The sequence below is a fragment of the Pseudorca crassidens genome, chromosome 5 (assembly GCF_039906515.1).
Source record: "Pseudorca crassidens isolate mPseCra1 chromosome 5, mPseCra1.hap1, whole genome shotgun sequence".
Lineage (NCBI taxonomy): Eukaryota > Metazoa > Chordata > Mammalia > Artiodactyla > Delphinidae > Pseudorca > Pseudorca crassidens.
The window spans coordinates 101,779,222-101,800,083 of NC_090300.1; the positions used below are offsets into that span (position 1 = coordinate 101,779,222).

The following is a 20,862-nucleotide window of genomic DNA, read 5'->3' on the forward strand; positions in this document are numbered from 1 at the left end:
TATCCTAGTGGAGATCAAGTGGTTGATTATATTTGAACAGGGGCACTAACTTAAAAAATGATTGTGTAGCTCAATATCCAGATGTTTTAGTGCAAGAAAGTTTATAATATATAATTTAATTTTTAGGAGTGCCCAAAAGAGTGACTTTCTTCAAGGTTTTTCCTGCATGCCTAGGAAAATGCCATTCTTTGGGTTTGTGTTTGCTCCTGTAGAGAGCTGAAACCAAAGTATAAGATACTATGTTTACAACTGGAGGTCAAGTGATATAATGTAGTATATAAGCTATCTAGCCTGCTTATCCATTTATATTTATCAATACTTTTATCTTGCTGTTGAGGCTAGCTCTCCTCTCTAAGAGAAGGTACAACATTATTACCAACATGACATTTTCTAATGAGTTTGGAAGAAAAGGGAATACTGTTCCCAAAGCAAAGCATAATTTTGCATCTATAGCATATTGGAAGGTTTAAGGAAAAAGATTGCTTTTAAGTTGTATCTCCCAATTTTTCTACCATTATTGGCCACCTTTTAAGGGAGGATACTATCTATAATTGTGCCAAGATGTTCAAGTTTGAGTTAGTTCGTGAGGAATCTCTTTGAGAAGATTGTAGATGGGAAGTAAATGTTTAAGGTGATGCCAATAATTGCCTCTTCTGATTAGGAAATAGTCCTTATCCCAGAAAAACTACAGTGAAGTTAATACCATTATTCTAAAAACTGTCTTGAGAGGTGGCAGGACATAGCTATCTCTCACCAGAACACTAATTGGAATTGGTCCTAAGTTTTTGAATTCTATTTTACTCTGAGCCTTAGCGTCATCATTTTTTGAATGGGGAAGTAATAATTACCTTTGAGGCTTATTGTGAGGTTTAGAGGTCATGTTTGTGAGTATCTAGCACTTAGGTTCTCAATAAATAGGAACCGTTATTACTTCCAATCTGATTTAATAATTATTTTGTCTTACCCTGGTGACCTGAGGAATAAAACTAGAGTGCAGGGAATATTAGAATGTAATTATAGGAAAGGTTAGCACAGAGTTTGTAAGACTTTGACTGACATAACTTTTAGGTCACTTGCCAGTTTTCTCTATTCAGAATATGTAACAAATGAAATAAGAAAATGTAATTTACAGTGCTCCTTAAAGGACATATAGTATAAATTCCTTTTCAGTTCAAAAAATTCCTTCTACAAGCCTTCTCAATAAAAGTCATCATCTTAAAAGAGTGATGATATTGTGGTCACTGCTTTTTAAAAAGTAGGGGAAGGTGTTTTCTTTAAGTACTATTTGATGGAAGAGTCTGCTTCTTTGATATTTCCACCTATTCATTCTAGGTCTGTTCTTTTAGGTGAAACAGCACAACTTCTGGATGAGAGCCTTTTATCAATAGACATTTCCCTGCCTCCAGTTCTTGCTCCCTTACAGTCCATTTCCCACAACACAGCCAGAGTGATCTTTACAAAGTACAACTCAGGTCACACCTCTTCCCTTGGGTTCTGTGACCCTAAACTCACTTGATAACTTTCTATTTCTCTGTTCTTTCTGTTAGTCATAAAATAACTGTTGCGTGCCATCAATGCGCCACAGATAAGAAGGTGAATAAGACAGGATCATTTTCTATGTTGCAGATCAGTCTGTCATTAGCTCATCTTTTCATGTGTCTAAATGTTGAAGCCTGGGCAATAACCCTAGGTTTCTGCCATTTTCTCTGTTGTTTCCTTTTTTAAAACTCTTTCTTCAAGGCAGCAAGAAAATCCCAGTCTGCATCAAAAATCCTAATCTGTTACACACACTGCCCCGCATACCACCACCCACACTCCAGTCTCACATTGACTGGCTAACTTGTTTAAGGGGAGGAGGACAGTTGTTTAACTCAGGTATACTAAATGTGGCAAGTTTTAGCATTTGATGCTTTTTTAGTAATTTTTTATGTTCATTTTATTAGTAATAAATAGTAATTTCCTGTGCTTATTTTATTTTCAGCTCTGGATACTTAAAGGCCAAACAGTATATGGAGGAAGAAAACTATGATAAAATCATAAGTGAATGCTCAAAAGAAATAGATGCCCAAGGCAAATACATGGCAGAAGCATTATTACTACGAGCTACTTTCTACTTGCTTATTGGTAATGCCAACGCAGCCAAACCAGATTTAGATAAGGTCATCAGCTTGAAAGAAGCTAATGTGAAGGTACATTTAAAACTCTGTGTGTGTGCATGTGAAAAAATTAATAATAAATAAAAATAAGACTTTCAGGTATGTTTTGCCAAAGTTTTGGCATTTCAGTTGCCATTCTCCAAAAGATTATTTTTTGTTTTGGAAGGGACTACGCCTAACGATGATTGAGTTGGTGCAGTGAAACTGAATCATAAATGTCAGTGATAGATATCTTTAACTAGGAAAGGACCTTTTTTTTCCCCTATAATATGTGGTAGCTTCAGCTTCCCCGTATAGCTTCTGCTTACTGTATTGGACTATATTTGGGTAGGGGTAAAGGTGATGTAGCAGTGCTATAGGTAGTATTGTAAATAACATGCAATATGTAGTACAGGGTTATAAAATGCATTTAATAAAAAATAAACACATTTAATATATTCTGAAAGATTTTATTTACATGAGGAAAAAACAAGATCTAAAAATATAATATAGAAATATACTGAAATATACCAAAAGTTTTTGCAGTTGTGTGGTTGGAACAGCTTTTCGTTTTCTAAGTGTTCTTGTGTGTATGTAGTTATTTTTATAATTAAGATTCGGTGGGGGGGGGGGTCTGTCGAATATGAGCCTTCTACTCAGTGTAACAAGAATAGCGGTTAGCTGCCAAAGTGCTGTACTCCTTATTAGATGGTTAACATCTCTTTTTCCTCATTGAATTAAGTGAACTCTGGCTTTATTCACCTCCAAATGAAAAGTATGTGTTAAAAGTCCTTCTCAAAATAGATTTTCAAGTTGAAGATACCCTAGTAATAATTAATTTTATTTCCTGCTGATTTTCCTGATGATTACAAATATGTTCTGTTATGTGTTTTTGTTATTGTTGTGAGGGCATTCTTATTTGTTTCATTGAGGAAGACATTTGTATGCACTTTTGCCTTGAAAAAAATTTTAGAGAAGAACCCTATTTCTTATTTCATGATCATGATTTTTTGTTTTAATGGCAAGTGATGATGCCTGTCATATGCCATGTACAAAAATGAGCTCAGAACGGATCAGAGACCTGAATGTTAAGAGCCAAAACTATAAAACTCTTAGAAGAAAACATACGAGGAAATCTTCAATACTTTAGATTAAGCTGTGGTTCCTTAGGCATGACACCAAAAGCACAAGTGACCAAAAAAAGGGAAAACACATTCCACAGGATGGGAGAAAATATTCACAAGTCATATATCTGATAAGGGGCTTGTATCCAGAATATATTAAAGAAGTTTTCTTACAACTCAACAATAAAAAGATAGCCTAATTTAAAACCAGGAAAGGATCTGAATAGACATTTTCCCAAAGAATATGTACAAATAGCCAATAAGGACAAGAAAAGCTGCTTAGCATCATTAGCCCTTAGGGAAATGCAAATCAAAATCACAACGAGGTATCACTTTATACCCACTAGGATGGCTGTAATCAGAAATTTGGACAATTAAAAGTATTAGTATAGATATGGAGAAGTTGGAACTCTCATACATTGCTGGTAGGAATATAAAATGGTAAAATCCCTTTGGAAATTAGTTGGGGTTGGGAAGTTCCTCAAAATGTTAAACATAGAGTTACCATGTGACCCAGTAGTTCCTCTCCTAGGTATCTATACCCACGAGAATTGAATTCATATGTCAACACAGAAACTTGTACATGAATGTTCATAGCAGCATTATTCATAAGAGCCAAAAAGTGGAAGCCTTCTTGGGCTTCCCTGGTGGCGCAGTGGTTGAGAGTCCGCCTGCCGATGCAGGGGACATGGGTTCGTGCCCCGGTCCGGGAATATCCCACATACCACGGAGCGGCTGGGCCCGTGAGCCATGGCCACTGAGCCTGCGCGTCCGGAGTCTGTGCTCTGCAACAGGAGAGGTCACAACAGTGAGAGGCCCGCGTACCGCAAAAAAAAAAAAAAAAAGTGGAAGCAACTCAAATGTCCATCAGCTGGGGAACAGATAAATAAAATGTGATATATCTATACAATGGAATATTATTTAACCATTAAAAAAGAATGAGCTGGGATGAAGTGAGAGAGTAGCACTGACATATATACATCACCAAATGTAAAATGGATGGCTAGTGGGAAGCTGCACAGGGAGATCAGCTCCAATGCTTTGTGATGACCTAGAGGGGTGGGGTGGGGTGGGGAGGGTGGGAGGGAGGCTCAAGAGGGATGGGATATGGGGGTATATGTATACATATAGCTGGTTCACTTTGTTATACAGCAGAAACTAACACACCATTGTAAAGCAATTATACTCCAATAAAGATATTTTAAAAAAGAAAAGAATGAAGTACTGATACATGTTACAACATAGACAAACCTTGAAAACATGCTATGTGAAAGAAGCCAGTCACAAAAAGACTGCATTATGTACAATTCCAGTTTGTATGAAATGTCTGGAATATACACATCCATAGAAAGAGAAAAAAAGACTGATGGTTTCTGGGGACTGAGAATTAGGCAGGAAATAGGGAATGCCTGCTAATGTGTATGAGATTTCCTTCGGGAGTGATGAAAACGTTCTAGAATTAGTGGTGACAGTTGCACAACTCTGAATATACTAAAAATGACTGGCTTATATACTTTTAAAGGGTGAGCTTTATGGTACGTGAATTACATCTCAATACAGCTGTTATTTTAAAAAAACTAAATTAGAATAAAAGTAGTAATGATGAATCTTTCCTCATTTGGGGTATATAGCTTCGAGCAAATGCTCTCATCAAAAGAGGCAGCATGTATATGCAACAGCAGCAGCCTTTGCTGTCTACTCAGGATTTTAACATGGCTGCCGACATCGATCCTCAGAATGCAGATGTTTATCACCACCGAGGACAGGTAAATTAATTTTCTTAAAAAGTTCTGATCTTTGAATTGAGGAATTTGATACCATTTTGAGAATGTCTTTAAAGTTTTCTTGCATCACTTGTGATAGCTGTGAACAAAGTATCAGAGTGGTTTACAGTTTGGGTTGGCATTTATTTAGTCCCATCTTGAACATTTGTCCTGATATTTACTTGCGAAAAAAAAGGAACAGGAAGGCTATAAATGTTGGCTTTTGCATATCAGGTTTGTTTTTCAGGTGTTTCTGCTTCATAGGTTTTCAACATTAAAAACATGTAAAACATGTTTCAACATTAAAACATTAAAAACATGTAGTGACAAAGAAAGAAAATGTAATGAGCATTTTGAGTTAATGCTAGAATCAACAGAATGATTTTTGTGGGCTTCTTGCTGTAAGGAAATATTAGCCTGAATTATCCAGACAGTATCAAAAAAATCTCTTCTGAATGGAGTTTTATAACATGCATATTTGTTTTTTAGTAAAAATATATAGTGAAGAAAACAGTTCCCAATTTCAGCCTCATCTGGAGAAAACACGGCTTTATAAATCTGCTTGTGTGACGTGGCTGCTTGGAATGCATTAGAGTAGAAAGTATGGGCTAATCCATATAATAACAGAAAAGTCAGGTTCTTTCTAATGGAGAATTTTATCTCATATTTCTGTCTGAAGGGTCTTAAGAAGTGTTGAGATAACCTTAAAATTCTTGGTATTTTGATCCTTACTGGTAGTGTCTTTTAAGATTAATTTGAAATGTAATTATCTACTGTCTGATCTACTTTGACGTTTGAAAGTACAGATACTTCATTTTCTAGAAGAAAAATCACTTAAGAGTGATGAAAATGGTAGGTTTATAGTGCTTTTTAAAAAAATTGGACACTGGTTTTAAGTTTTAGAATCTTTCCTTTAAAATTATAAGATTTTCTAGTTCACTATTTCTAGAAAGTAATTCTATATTGAATAATTTCATGCATAGCATTATGCAGAGCTGTACTAAGAGGCACGGTACATATTTAACTGGTGTACTTGTTATTTTGAACTGCGTTTATCTATGTACTTTTTTTCCTTAGCTGAAAATACTGCTTGATCAAGTTGAAGAAGCAGTAGCAGATTTTGATGAATGTATTAGATTAAGACCTGAGTCTGCTCTAGCACAAGCTCAGAAATGTTTTGCATTGGTAGGTTCGACTTTCTTTTGTATTTTCCTAAACATCAGTATTTCCCATTGATAACAAAAATGAGTATTATTGTCTACAAAATCATCTACTGACAGGGAGAAAAAAATGTCAGTTTAGGAAAGTAGAAGTGTGTATTACTTGAGGTTCTGCTCCAATATTTCTCTGGATGCCTTATTTGGTTCATCTTGATAGATGTTTGTCCCTGATTTTATGCCCCCTAAACAGCACTCTTCTCTCTAATTCTCTACCATAAACCAGTATGAAGAACAAAAGCATTTAGAGGAAATACTCTGCAATCATGACACCATATAACTCATCTCTCATTTCGCCTTTGTAGAGCTATTAATATTCAGAAACACAAAGTTGAAAATTAGGTAAAATAAGGCCATTTCTAGTGAAATCAGATACTTCAGTTAACCCCATACCCTGAGTCCTAAAAGGATTTTCCTTTTAAAGAAAGAAATTGGGTCACAAACACATTTATATTACAGATTAAAAATGTTATCAGATGAAGCTTTATAATACTTTTATTATGAAGTAATAATAAAAAATAAATAATAAAGTGATAATATATTGAATTTAAAATTCCCCTACTTATGTACAAAGTTAACCTGTTACAAGTTAGTTTGTCTTCTTCTAGAATACTGAACATCTTGAAATTGTTTAGTGGCAATGAAGTCCTAATTGTACATAGCCTTTGGATCCCTGCTCTAGAGATATTCCCGTGGAACCCTTTTAGATGCAGCAAATTATGTAGCAGATTGCCTGCTTCTCTGGAAATATTTATGTAATTTTGTGTGACTTTTATAATATGTTAACATTTCCTGAGTTTTTGAGTTCTTGATTTGACCGGCCTGTTTTGATTTTTTTACACAGTATCGCCAAGCATATACGGGAAACAATTCTTCACAAATCCAAGCAGCTATGAAAGGTTTTGAAGAGGTCATAAAGAAATTTCCAAGGTGTGCTGAAGGCTATGCATTATATGCCCAGGTAAATGTCATTTTTCATATTTTTTCACTTGCCAGATCTTTTTTAAAGAACTGCATTCATATCTTGAATGCTAGCCTGGAAATCAGAAAATAGTGCTTCTCTTGTTGCAGCTTTTGTGGAAGCAGATGGCTTTGTTCCTGCTTTGTTTCTCCTGGTCCCCAGGATGGTCCTGGATCATCTTAAGAGGGCTTCCTATGTTATACAATTTGAAAACCGTGGCCCTAAACTTGTAACATGGGGAAGCTTAAATAGAGCATTTCCCTCATGTTTTCATTTGGATTGGATTTGCGAAATTTAATTATCTTAGGAAAATCTACAGTATGCAATTGGTGAGGGAAATGTCCTTGGAAAGGTTTTTCTTCTATTTGATCACTGTTCTTTTAAATGGTTAGATAGTCTGTAACAGCTCATTTTAATCTCTCCGGTTTGTTTAAAATTCTTGAAGCTTTCCTTGGTTTAGGATTGAAGCTATGGAAAGTAGGATTTAAATTCAGATTATTTTCACTTTTTGGTTTTTTTTTTGGCCGCAGTGGGTCTTCGTTGCTGCACATGGGCTTTCTCTAGTTGCAGCGAGCAGGGGCTGCTCTTTGTTGCGGTGCGTGGGCTTCTCATTGCAGTGGCTTCTCTTGTTGAGGAGCACAGGCTCTAAGCCTTCAGTAGTTGTGGTGTGTGGGCTCAGTAGTTGTGGCGCACGGGCTTAGTTGCTCTGTGGCATGTGGGATCTTCCAGACTAGGGCTCGAACCTGTGTCTCCTGCATTGGCAGGCAGATTCTTAACCACTGCGCCACCAGGGAAGCCCCACTTTTTAAATTATAGTTTGAAGTCTTTGAAAACTTATTTATTAATTTTAAATTGTCCATTTAAATGAAAATGATTAACTTCTTATAGCCACAGTTAAAGAGTTTTTCCTCTAAGTAACTGATCTCTGAATGACTGTTTCTTTCTTACTCTTTAAGGTGAAAGCTGCTTTTGGTATCTCAAAAACCAGCCATCTCAAAACTCTATATATTTTCTCTTATTCTTCTTATTCCAAAGAAATGTTGTTCCCCTCCCTCCTTTATCCCCCCAAACATCACAGAAACAGGAAGCATTTAAAAATGACCGTCTGTATTAGACTCCTACCTCCAGACATTTTTAGGGTTGTTTTGTTTTTAATTTCCTTCATGTTATCTTTAGTCCAGTTATAAGAAAAGTTCCACAGGATAAAACTTTCTTTTTGAGGGTTTATTGAGAGGGACTATAGAAGATTGATTGTGTCGGATCTATTATATAAAGTCCTACCATCACTGCATTATTAAGGGTTGAAATTCTGCAGTATGAAGTACAACCCAGGAATTCTTTTTTTGTTTCTTTGTTTTTAATATATTCCTTTCCATTATAGTTTATCACAGGATATTGAGTATAGTTCCCTGTGCTATACAGTAGGACCTTGTTCTTTATCCATTCTAAATGTAATAGTTTGCATCTACCAACCCCAAACTCCCAGTCTGTCCCTCTCTCTCTCCCGCTCCTGCTTGGCAACCACAAGTCTGTTCTCTATGTCTGTGAGTCTGTTTCCTTTTTATAGATAGGTTCATTTGTGCCATATTTTAGGTTCCACATATAAGTGATATCATATGGTATTTGTCTTTCTCTTTCTGACTTATTTCACTTAGTATGATATTCTCCAGTTGCATCCATGTTGCTGCAAATAGCATTATTTCATTCTTTTTTATGGCTGAGTAGTATTCCATTGTATATATATGTACCACATCTTCTTTATCCATTAATCAGTTGATGGACACCTAGGTTGTTTCCATGTTTTGGCTATTGTGAAGAGTGCTGTTATGAACATAGGGGAACATGCTTTTTTTTTTAAACATCTTTACTGCAGTATAATTGCTTTACAATGTTGTGTTAGTTTCTCCTGTATAACAAAGGGAATCAGCTGTATGCATATGTATATCTCCATATCTCCTCCCCCTTGTGTCTCCCTCCTACCCTCCTTATCCCACCCCTCTAGGTGCTCACAAAGCACCAAGGTGATCTCCCTGTGCTATGTGGCTGCTTCCCACTAGCTATCTGTTTTACATTTGGTAGTGTATATATGTCCATGCTACTTTCTCACTTCATCCCAGCTTACCCTTCCCCCTCCCCGTGTCCTGAAGTCCATTCTCTATGTCTGCATCTTTATTCCTGTCCTGCCCCTAGGTTCATTAGAACCATTTTTTTTTTAGATTCCATATATATGTGTTAGCATATGGTATTTGTTTTTCTGACTTACTTCACTCTGTATGACAGACTCTAGGTCCATTGACCTCACTACAAATAACTCAATTTCATTTCTTTTTATGGTTGAGTAATATTCCATTGTATATATGTGCCACATCTTCTTATCCATTCATCTGTTGATGGACACTTAGGTTGCTTCTATGTCCTGGCTATTGTAAATAGTGCTGCAGTGAACATTGTGGTACATGACTCTTTTTGAACTATGGTTTTCTAAGGGTATATGCCCAGTAGTGAGATTGCTAAGTCATATGGTAGTGCTGTTTTTAGTTTTTTAAGGAACCTCCATACTGTTCTATAGTGGCTGTATCAATTCACATTCCCACCAACAGTGCAACAGGGTTCCCTTTTCTCCACACCCTCTCCAGAATTTACTGTTTGTACGTTTTTAGATGATGGCCATTCTGACCAGTGTGAGGTGATACTGCATTGTAGTTTTGATTTGCATTTCTCTGATGACTAGTGATGTTGAGCATCTTTTCACGTGTTTTTTGGCAATCTGTATATCTTGTTTGGAGAAATGTCTGTTTAGGTCTTCTGCCCATTTTTGAATTGGGTTCTTTGTTTTTTTGATATTGAGCTGCATGTGCTGCTTGTATATTTTGGATATTAATCCTTTGTCAGTTGCTTTGTTTGCAAATATTTTCTCCCATTATGAGGGTTGTCTTTTCGTCTTGTTTATGGTTTCCTTTGCTGTGCAAAAGCTTTGAAGTTTCATTAGGTCCCATTTGCTTATTTTTGTTTTTATTTCCATTTCTCTAGGAGGTGGGTCAAAAAGGATCTTGCTATGATTTATGTCATAGAGTCTTCTGCCTATATTTTCCTCTAAGAGTTTGATAGTGTCTGGCCTTACATTTAGGTCTTTAATCCATTTTGAGTTTATTTTTGTGTATGGTGTTAGGAAGTGTTCTAATTTCATTCTCCTACATGTAGCTGTCCATTTTTCCCAGCACCACTTATTGAAGAGGCTGTCTTTTCTCCATTGTATAATCTTGCCTCCTTTACCAAAGATAAGGTGACCATATGTACATGGGTTTATCTCTGGGCTTTCTATCCTGTTCCATTGATCTATATCTCTGTTTTTGTGCCAGTACCATACTGTCTTGATTACTGTAGCTTTGTAGTATAGTCTGAAGTCCAGGAGCCTGATTCTGATTCCTCCAGCTCCGTTTTTCTTTCTCGCTCTTGCTTTGGCTATTTGGGGTCTTTTGTGTTTCCATACAAATTGTAAAATTGTTTGTTCTAGTTCTGTGAAAAATGCCAGTGGTAGTTTGATATGAACTGCATTGAATCTTTAGATTGCTTTTGGGTAGTATAGTCATTTTCACAATGTTGATTCTTCCAATCCAAGAACATAGTATATCTCTCCATCTGTTTGTATCGTCTTTAATTTCTTTCATCAGTGTCTTATAGTTTTCTGCATCCAGGTCTTTTGTCTCCTTAGGTAGGTTTATTCCTGGGTATTTTATTCTTTTTGTTGCAGTGGTAAATGGGAGTGTTTCTTTAATATCTCTTTCAGATTTTTCATCCTTAGTGTATAGAAATACAAGAGATTTCTGTGCACTAATTTTGTATCCTGCTACTCTACCGTATTGATTGATTAGCTCTAGTAGTTTTCTGGTAGCATCTTTAGGATTCTCTCTGTATAGTATCATGTCATCTGCAAACAGTGACAGCTTTACTTCTTCTTTTCCAATTTGGATTCCTTTTATTTCTTTTTCTTCTCTGATTGCTGTGGCTAAAACTTCCAAAACTATATTGAATAATAGTGGTGAGAATGGACAACCTTATCTTGTTCCTGATCTTAGAGGAAATGGTTTCGGTTTTTCACCACTGAGATGATGTTGCCTGTGGGTTTGTCATATATGGCCTTTATTATGTTGAGGAAAGTTCCCTCTATGCCTACTTTCTGGAGAGTTTTTATCATAAATGGGTGTTGAATTTTGTCAAAAGCTTTTTCTGCGTCTATTGAGATGATCATATGGTTGTGATCCTTCAATTTGTTAATATGGTGTATCATATTGATTGATTTGCATATATTGAAGAATACTTGCATTCCTGGGATAAACCCGACTTGATCATGGTATATGATCCTTTTAATGTGCTGTTGGATTTTGTTTGCTAGTATTTTGTTGAGGATTTTTGCATCTATGTTCATCAGAGATATTGATCTCTAGTTTTCTTTTTTTTGTGACATCTTTGTTTGGAAGTGTTCCTCCCTCTGCTATATTTTGGAAGAGTTTGAGAAGGATAGGTGTTAGCTCTTCTCTAAATGTTTGATAGAATTCTCCTGTGAAGCCATCTGGTCCTGGGCTTTTGTTTGTTGGAAGATTTTTAATCACAGTCTCAATTTCATTTTTAATCACAGTCTCAATGCTTGTGATTGGTCTGTTTATATTTTCTATTTCTTCCTGGTTCAGTCTTGGAAGGTTGTGCTTTTCTAAGAATTTGTCCATTTTTTTCCAGGTTTTCCATTTTCTTGGCATATCGTTGCTTGTAGTAATCTCTCGTGATCCTTTGTATTTCTGCAGTGTCAGTTGTTACTTCTCCTTTTTCATTTCTAATTCTATTGATTTGAGTCTTCTCCCTTTTTTTCTTGATGAGTCTGGGTAATGGTTTATCAGTTTTGTTTTATCTTCTCAAAGAACCAGCTTTTAGATTTATTGATCTTTGCTATCTTTCCCTTCATTTCTTTTTCATTGATTTCTGGTCTGATCTTTATGTTTTCTTTCCTTCTGCTAACTTTGGGATATTTTTGTTCTTCTTCCTCTAATTGTTTAGGTGTAAGGTTAGGTTGTTTTTTTGAGATGTTGCTTATTTTTTGAGGTAGGATTGTATTGCTATAAACTTCCCTCTTAGAACTGCTTTTGCTGCATCCCGTAGGTTTTGGGTCATCGTGTTTTCATTGTCATTTGTTTCTGGGTACTTTTTGATTTCCTCTTTGATTTTGTCAGTGATCTCTTGGTTATTTAGTAGCGTATTGTTTAGCCTCCATGTGTTTGTGTTTTTTTCCTGTAATTGATATCTAGTCTCATAGCATTGTGGTCAGAAAAGATACTTGGTACAAATTCAGTTTTCTTAAATTTACCAAGGCTTCATTTGTGACCCAGGATATGATCTATACTGGAGGATATTCCATGAGCACTAGAGGAGAAAGTGTATTCTGTTGTTTTTGGATGGAATGTCCTATAAATATCAATTAAGTCCATCTTGTTGAATGTGTCATTTAAAGCTTTTGTTTCCTTATTTATTTTCATTTTGGATGATCTGTCCGTTGGTGAAAGTGGGGTGTTAAAGTCCGCTGCTGTGATTGTGTTACTGTCGATCTCCCCTTTCATGACTGTTAGCATTTGCCTTATGTATTGAGGTGCTCCTATGTTGGGTACATAAATCTTTACAATTGTTATATTTTCTTCTTGGATTGATCCCTAGATCATTATGCAGTCTCCTTCTTTGTCTCTTTTAATAGTCTTTATTTTAAAGTCTATTCTGTCTGATACAAGAATTGCTACTCCAACTTTCTTTTGATTTCCATTTGCATGGAATATCTTTTTCCATCCCCTCACTTTCAGTCTGTATGTGTCCCTAGGTCTGAATTGGGGCTCTTTTAGACAGCATATGTACGGGTCTTGTTTTTGTATCCATTCAGCCAGTCTGTGTCTTTTGGTTGGAGCATTTAATCCACTTACATTTAAGGTAATTATCGATATGTATGTTCCTATTACCATTTTCTTAATTGTTTTGGGTTTGTTATTGTAGGTCTTTTCCTTCTGTTGTGTTTCCTGCCTAGAGAAGTTCCTTTAGCATTTGTTGTAGAGCTGGTTTGGTGGTGCTGAATTCTCTTAAATTTTGCTTATCTGTAAAGGTTTTAATTTCTCCATCGAATCTGAATGAGATCCTTGCTGGGTAGAGTAGTCTTGGTTGTAGGTTCTTCCCTTTCATCACTTTAAATATGTCCTACCACTCCCTTGTGGCTTGCAGAGTTTCTGCTGAAAAGTCAGCTGTTAACCTGATGGGGATTCCCTTGTATGTTATGTATTGCTTTTTCCTTGTTGCTTCTAATATTTTTTCTTTGTATTTAATTTTTGATAGTTTGATTAATATGTGTCTTGGTGTGTTTCTCTTTGGGTTTATCCTTTATGGTACTGTCTGTGCTTCCTGGACTTGATTGTCTATATCCTTTCCCATGTTAGGGAAGTTTTCGACTATAATCTCTTCAAATATTTTCTCAGACCCTTTCTTTTTCCTTCTTCTTCTGGGACCCATATAATTCGAATGTTGGTGCATTTAATGTTGTTCCAGAGGTCTCTAAGACTGTCCTCAATTCTTTTCGTTCTTTTTTCTTTATCCTGCTTCTTGACAGTTATTTCCAACATTTTATCTTCCAGCTCACTTATCCGTTCTTCTGCCTCAGTTATTCTGTTATTGATTCCTTCTAGAGTATTTTTAATTTCAGTAATTGTGTTGTTCATCTCTGTTTGTTTGCTCTTTAGTTCTTCTAGATCCTTGTTAAATGTTTCTTGTATTTTCTCCATTGTGTTTCCAAAATTTTGGATCATCTTTACTGTCGTTACTCTGAATTCTTTTTCAGGTAGGTTGCCTATTTCATCTTCATTTAATTGGTCTTGTAGGTTTTTACCTTGCTCCTTTGTTTGTAACGTATTTTTTATAATTTCCTTTTTTTTTTTTTTTGATGGGTGGTGCTGTATTTCTGTCTTACTGGCTGTTTAGCCTGAGACATCCAGCACTGGAGTCTGCAGGCAGTTGGATAGAGCTGGGTCTTGGTGCTGAGATGAGGCCCTCTGGGAGGCCTCACTCTGAATGATATTCCCTGGGGTCCTAAGTTCTCTGTTAGTCCAGCAGTTTGGACTTGGAGTTCCCACCACAGCAGCTCATTGCCCAACCTCCGGCCTGGGAACCAAGATTCCGCAAGCTTTGTGGTGCGGTAAAAAAAAGAAAACAGAAAAAAAAAAACAAACTGTACAGTATCAAAGAAAATAAAATTAGAAAGATAAAAATTGTATTAGGAAAAATAAAACTATAATTGAACCAACTGCAACAATGTAAAATAAAACCACACCAGAAAAAAGAAAACAGAAAAGGGGAAGGGGGAACAAGCCAAAAGGAGAGATCACTAGCAAAGTATAAAGAATAAAATAAAATTAGAAAAATAAAAGATTTATTAGGGAACTTAATAATATAAAAGAATCAACAACAGTGAATCAACAAGGTAAAACAGAACCCCAATCTAAAAGAGGAAAAAGGAAAAAAAAAAAAAGCCTTGGCCGTGGTGGCAGAGTTTAGGTGGGGTGGGACTTAGGCAGGGGTGGGGTTTAGGGTGGGGCGGAACCTAGGCAGGTGGGGGGGGTGTCGTTTGAGTGTGGGGTGGAGCCTAGGCGGGGTGACTTTCAAGCATGGGGTGGGGCCTCTGCTTAGGACCTGAATGATCAAGGAAGGGGAGAGGCAGTATGTCCAAAGGAGGGCTTCCGGAGTGTAGAGTTCCAGAGTTTGGAGGTCGGGCCCTGAGTGAGGGTGTGTGGGTGGGGTTTAGGCCGAGCGCATTGGAGGGGTCTCCGAGTGCAGAGGTAGGGCCCTGGGTGGGGGTGTAGGGTCGGGGCTTGGGTTCTGTGGAGCAGGAGGGAGGCTTTAAGGGCAGAGTATTAGGCCTCGGAGCCCAACGGGCTCCCCGGTGCCTAAGTGGACAGGAAAAGCACTGGCCGTGTTCCCTTCTGTTCTTTCGCACCCCTCTCCCAACCGTCTCCTCAGGGTCTTCCCCCATTGCTACTGGACTCCTAACTTTGGGTAGGTCCCACTGGGTGTAGGAACTCCTCCCCTCCCCCAGCTACCCCTCAGGGGTGCCAGTCCCATAGGTCTGGCCTTTACTTTTGCTCCCCCTTCCCTGCCTCCCATTCCCTCAGGACCCGTGTGGCTGGAGGGGTCCTAGGTGGGCAGAGGATCAGGCCCGGTATCTCTTACTGGGGGCCCAAGGGGGCAGGGGAAACCTGGCTACACTCCCTTTTGATCCTTTGCCCTCCCAGTGGTTCCCCAATTTCCCCTTCGGATGTGGGATCCCTTCCCCTCCCCCAGCCACCCCTCAGGGGCGCCAGACCCGTCCCACCTCCACTTCTCCCCCTTCACTCCCCCCACACCCAACATCCTACCCGGTCACTGGGAGTTCCTCCTGTCCCCTTAGTTGACCATGGTTCCCCACTGGTGCCTGGTAGGTACCCTAGGTGTAAGGAGATGTAAATTCCAAATCCTCCTAGTACGCCATCTTGACTCCACCCCCACATGTATGTTTTTGAATCATATTTTGTCCAGGTATATTTCCAGGAGTGGCATTGCTGGATCATATGGTAATTCTATTTTTAGTTTTCTGAGAACCTCCATACTGTTTTCCATAGTGGCTGTATCAATTTACATTCCCACCAGCAGTGTAGGAGAGTTTCCTTTTCTCCACACCCTCTGCAGCATTTGTTATTTGTAGACTTTTTAATGATGGCCATTCTGACTGGTGTGAGGTGGTACCTCGTTGTAGGTTTGATTTTCATTTCTCTATTAGTGATGTTGAGCATCTTTTCATGTGCCTGCTGGCCATCTGTATGTCTTCTTTGGAGAAATGTCTATTAAGGTCTTCTGCCCATTTTTCAGTTGGGTTGTTTGGGTTTTTTTGTTGTTGATTTGTATGAGCTGTTTGTATATTTTGGAGATTAAGTCCTTGTCTGTCTCATCATTTACAAATATTTTCTCCCATTCTGTAGGTTGTCTTTTCTTTTTGGTTATGGTTTCCTTTGCTGTGCAAAAGCTTGTAAGTTTGATTCAGTCCCATTTGTTTAGTTTTGTTTTTATTTCTATTGCCTTGGGAGACTGATCTAAGAAAACATTGGTATAATTTATGTCAGAGATGTTTTGCCTATGCTCTCCTCTAGGAGTTTTATGGTGTCATGTCTTATGTTTTAAGTCTTTAAGGCATTTTGACTTTATTTTTGTGCATGGTATGAGGGTGTGTTCTAACTTCATTGATTTACATGCAGCTCTCCAACTTTCCCAGCACAACTTGCTGAAGAGACTGTCTTTTTCCCATTTTATATTCTTGCCTCTTTTGTCGAAGATTAATTAACCATAGGTGTGTGGGTTTACTTCTGCAACCCAGGAATTCATTAACCTCAGTTTGAAATCTTATCTGCTCAGTCTTTGTTCTTATAATTCCTAGACAGAAAACAAAATGATACATTGGTTGCTGACTACATGCTCAATTAATTGTGAAAGCATGTATATATAAAATTTTATAGAATGTATAGAAGTTAAAATAGGACAAACACACATTATAATTGTATGATGTTTGTATTGAATAGTACACTTGGGTTTAGGGCTTATATTTAATTAGGAACAAGCCAGAAGGTGACAGGAGCATCTTCATCACTGAAATGAAATTCAGAAAGGCTTTTTTGGTGCAGATTTCTATAAGCAGCTAAAAGAGCAAAGGCCACTGACTAGCTTTTAAAGAAACCAAATACTAGGAACAACTCTTTTGCAGAGGTTTCATGATTGTACATTTCTCCCTCATTATGTTACCTTCAAAACAGGTTTTGGCTTACTTGAGCATCATCTTTTTTTTTTTAATAAATTTATTTATTTTATTTTGGCTGTGTTGGGTCTTTGTTGCTGCGCGGGCTTTCTCTAGTTGCGGCGAGCGGGGGCTACTCTTCATTGCGGTACGAGGGCTTCTCATTGCGGTGGCTTCTCTTGTTGCAGAGCACCAGCTCTAGGCACTTGGGCTTCAGTAGTTGTGGCACGTGGGCTCAGTAGTCGTGGTGCACAGGCTTAGTTGCTCCACGGCATGTGGGATCTTCCTGGACCAGGGCTTGAACCTGTGTCCCCTGCATTCGCAGGAGATTCTCAACCCCTGTGCCACCAGGGAAGCCCTACTTGAGCATCATCTTATCAGCACTAGCATTATTACAAGTCTGTTTGCACTAAAGATTCTGTCTTTTGGTCCCTCTTCTGATGTTTGCTTTACTATATATAGCAAATTTGATTTATACATAGAGAGTTATGTATAGTTACATACAGTTACATAGTATGACTTTTTTCTTTGAACCCTGAAGCTGAGCTTAGATGCTGGCTAACTCTCAGAGTTACAGTTTGATCAGCATGATCTGGTATCCACATAACCAAGCCTTCCATTTCTGCCATGGGATTTGCCTTCAAACAGTTGATTGTAGCTGCTTTCTCTGACCAATCATTTTTAAGGAATGACTGATAACAGTTAACATACCTATCTGAACTTATCCTTCCAAATGAGTATTGTTTTTAAAGTAATTCCCTTAGGATATATTATGATAAATTATGAATAAGTGACATGAATGTACCTGTGAGAATCTGATATTAGAACTTGCACCAAGAGTGGGATTTTCTGTATTCTAGAGTTTATTAGATCTTCTCCTATTGCATATTACTAACAAATTTAATAAAGAGAACAGTTAAGATTTCATATTTATAATATTGCTATGTAAAAACCCCAATAATTAAGATGCAACATTTTAAATAAGTTTAATCCCCAAAACAATAATTTGGTAATGAATGGTTACATGAAGTAAATTTTAATAATTAATAAGCAGTATACTTTTAACTGCTTAGGGTGACAGTTACCTAAATTTAACTGAAGTATCTCTTCACATAGGCATTAACAGATCAACAACAGTTTGGTAAAGCTGATGAAATGTATGATAAATGTATTAATTTGGAACCAGACAATGCCACAACATACGTTCATAAAGGGTATGTATTTTTGTGGGTCTGTTTGTTCCAGTAAGAAACTAAATTTCTTGCATAGTAGTAAGATGGATTTCTTTTGGTCGCTGAGAAAGGGGACTGTGGTAGATAGTGTCAGTGTTAACTGAAAAATTTCTTAGTGCTGTGCATGCTTCACTGTTACTTTTTCTTTTACTTATGTTTCATTATTATACAATAATTAGTAAATATGCTATTTTCACCCTAGCTTAAGTATTTCAGTTCTGAACATCCTGTCAGATGTTAACTTGTATCAAAATAGGAAACATGTAAGATAAGTTTTTCCTGTCCTAGTATACTTGAATTGTCATTTTAAAACTTCACTTAAATTTATACAGAGTAAAACATTAAGCTGTGCAAAATAAGTTAATAATAGAGCCTAGACCATTGGACACTCTTTTCATAATAAGGAATTTAGACTACAAAACCATTATAAATTGAGGGCAAAAAACCAATTTGATGCTGATTCTGTACTGTTTTAGAGTTTGTTTTTCCATGTAAATTAAATTATAAATTCATTGAGAGCCAGTTGATACTGGGCCATGGTCACATCTGACTGCTGTTTTGCATTTGCAGTTTACTTCAGCTTCAGTGGAAGCAAGATCTGGATAGAGGTTTGGAGCTTATCAGCAAGGCTATTGAAATTGACAATAAATGTGATTTTGCATATGAAACCATGGGAACTATTGAAGTACAAAGGTAACTTCTAGAGTCTGTCCTTAGGAAAGTTAGGGCATCTCCATATTTATCTTTTCATTCTTCTCATTATAGACAGGTTATTGTCAATAATCATTAAATTTTTAAGTCTTAACATGTTGTGCCTTTTGAGGCAATATTCCCTTGAAACTATACAACTTTGATTTGCCTTGTTTAATTATTTTTCCTGTTTAAAAGTCACACTTAAAAGTTGTTTAAGTCAGGCATATACATTAGAAAGGGAAACTTGATCTTTCTCCAATACCTGTTGTGTTTTTTCCTCCTTTCACCTGTATTATTTCTCTTGGAGGGAAAACATCTGCAGTGTACTTAGGCAGTGCAGTGTAGCATAAGGATTGGCAGCCACGTTGCCCGAAGACTTAGATCCTGCTACAGCCAAGTGGCTAGGCAAATTGCACCATCACCTCTGAGCCCCCCGAGTTTTCTTTAAAATCAGGGAGTTGGATAAGAACTTTTGGAATTCTTTCATGTAACTTCTTGTTTTCTGTAAATGTTTATCCAGAGTTGCACTTGAGATCCACCATTAATAGGTGATAACTCTTTATGCCATAGAATTTAGTGTAATGTACCATCTTGATACTGGCATTGCCGTCCATTTGAGATCTACTCTAGGCCAGGTACTGAACTCTAGGAGCTTTCCAAATATTATTTCAATTGATTTTTACCCCAGTCTTTATAAAGGTTGAGGTTATATGATCCTCCATTTAATTGAAGAGTGTAGAAACTGATGCCCAGACTGGTTAAAATAACAAGGTTACATGGTAAGCATGTAGAAAGAGGACATGAGCCCATATTTCACTGATGCCGAAAGTAACAGATCTTGCCACCATTGCTTGTCAGGAATTAGTAGGAGTTGTCTTAATAACCTGTCATGCAGTCACTTCTGGGGTCCTCTGTCTTTCTGCTCCAGAGTAGGCAGAATATATATAGGCTGATGAAAATTTTTGTGATTCTTTTTATCCATCTATACTGACAGTTGCATATAAATATTAAATTATTTCTTAATTGCCAGTTTGTTAATGTGTATAAAATATTCTCATACTAGAATATGATGGGGTAATAGTTCTTAATCTTTTGAGCAAAGCTGTGGATTTTTCCTAAAATAATGCACATACAAAAACTCTTTGCAGATAAGTTGTTCCTAGAGCCTGGGTTAAGGACCCCTGATTTATGGGGTTTGATGAATTTTGTTTGTGTGTTAATTGTACTTTAAGAAATCCATTCTGAATCCTGCTTTACAAATAGATAAATGAATGTGAATGAATGAAATTGCTGATTATCCTAGGATTTAGCAAATCTGCAGTCTACCTAATATCTGAACATGAACTCTCAAAGCTATTTTCTTTTTAATTAAGTCTGTTATGTACTGTATCAATATATGTAGTAGGAGATTGAGTACAGTCTCCCCAGAGGTACATTGTACTTCTTAGATTCTAACTGGCATATATATAGTGGGGACTTAATACAGTATTTATTTTAAGATTACATGCATGTATGCATATATACATAGCCAGTACTAGTTACCTTAAAATAGCTCTTGGTTCTTGGCAAGTATATAGAGCCTGATCACAGTTAGACTGTAAGAGATAAATTATATATTTTTTGACCAAGCATATTCATCCATTTATTCAAAAAATGGATACTAGCTACCAAGCATTGTACTAGGTTCTAGGAATTGAAAGGTGTCCCGTAAGGATCTGGTAAGACTGTGGTATAAACAAATATCAGTATATATTCATCTGACTGTGCATAGAATGACAATAGAATCATGGGAACAGTGGGGAGGGAGCGGCCAATTCCTCTAGCGTGGGAAGGGGAGAGTATTTTTCATGAGGATATTGTATTTGAACTGGGCCTTAGAAAGGTGAGGATTTGGCTAGAATC

At 37.1% G+C, this 20,862-nt stretch overlaps 1 protein-coding gene across 1 annotated transcript in view; it reads left to right on the top strand.

Moving 5' to 3' along the window:
- The window catches only part of TOMM70 (translocase of outer mitochondrial membrane 70), a 44,809-nt gene that overhangs the window by 22,969 nt on the left and 978 nt on the right, over window positions 1–20,862 (top strand). The window contains exons 6-11 of the mRNA XM_067739105.1: window positions 1,982–2,189; window positions 4,891–5,025; window positions 6,100–6,207; window positions 7,084–7,200; window positions 18,152–18,249; window positions 18,838–18,960. Coding sequence (XP_067595206.1) covers window positions 1,982–2,189; window positions 4,891–5,025; window positions 6,100–6,207; window positions 7,084–7,200; window positions 18,152–18,249; window positions 18,838–18,960 — 789 coding nt within the window. The remainder of the gene's footprint in view (window positions 1–1,981; window positions 2,190–4,890; window positions 5,026–6,099; window positions 6,208–7,083; window positions 7,201–18,151; window positions 18,250–18,837; window positions 18,961–20,862) is intronic.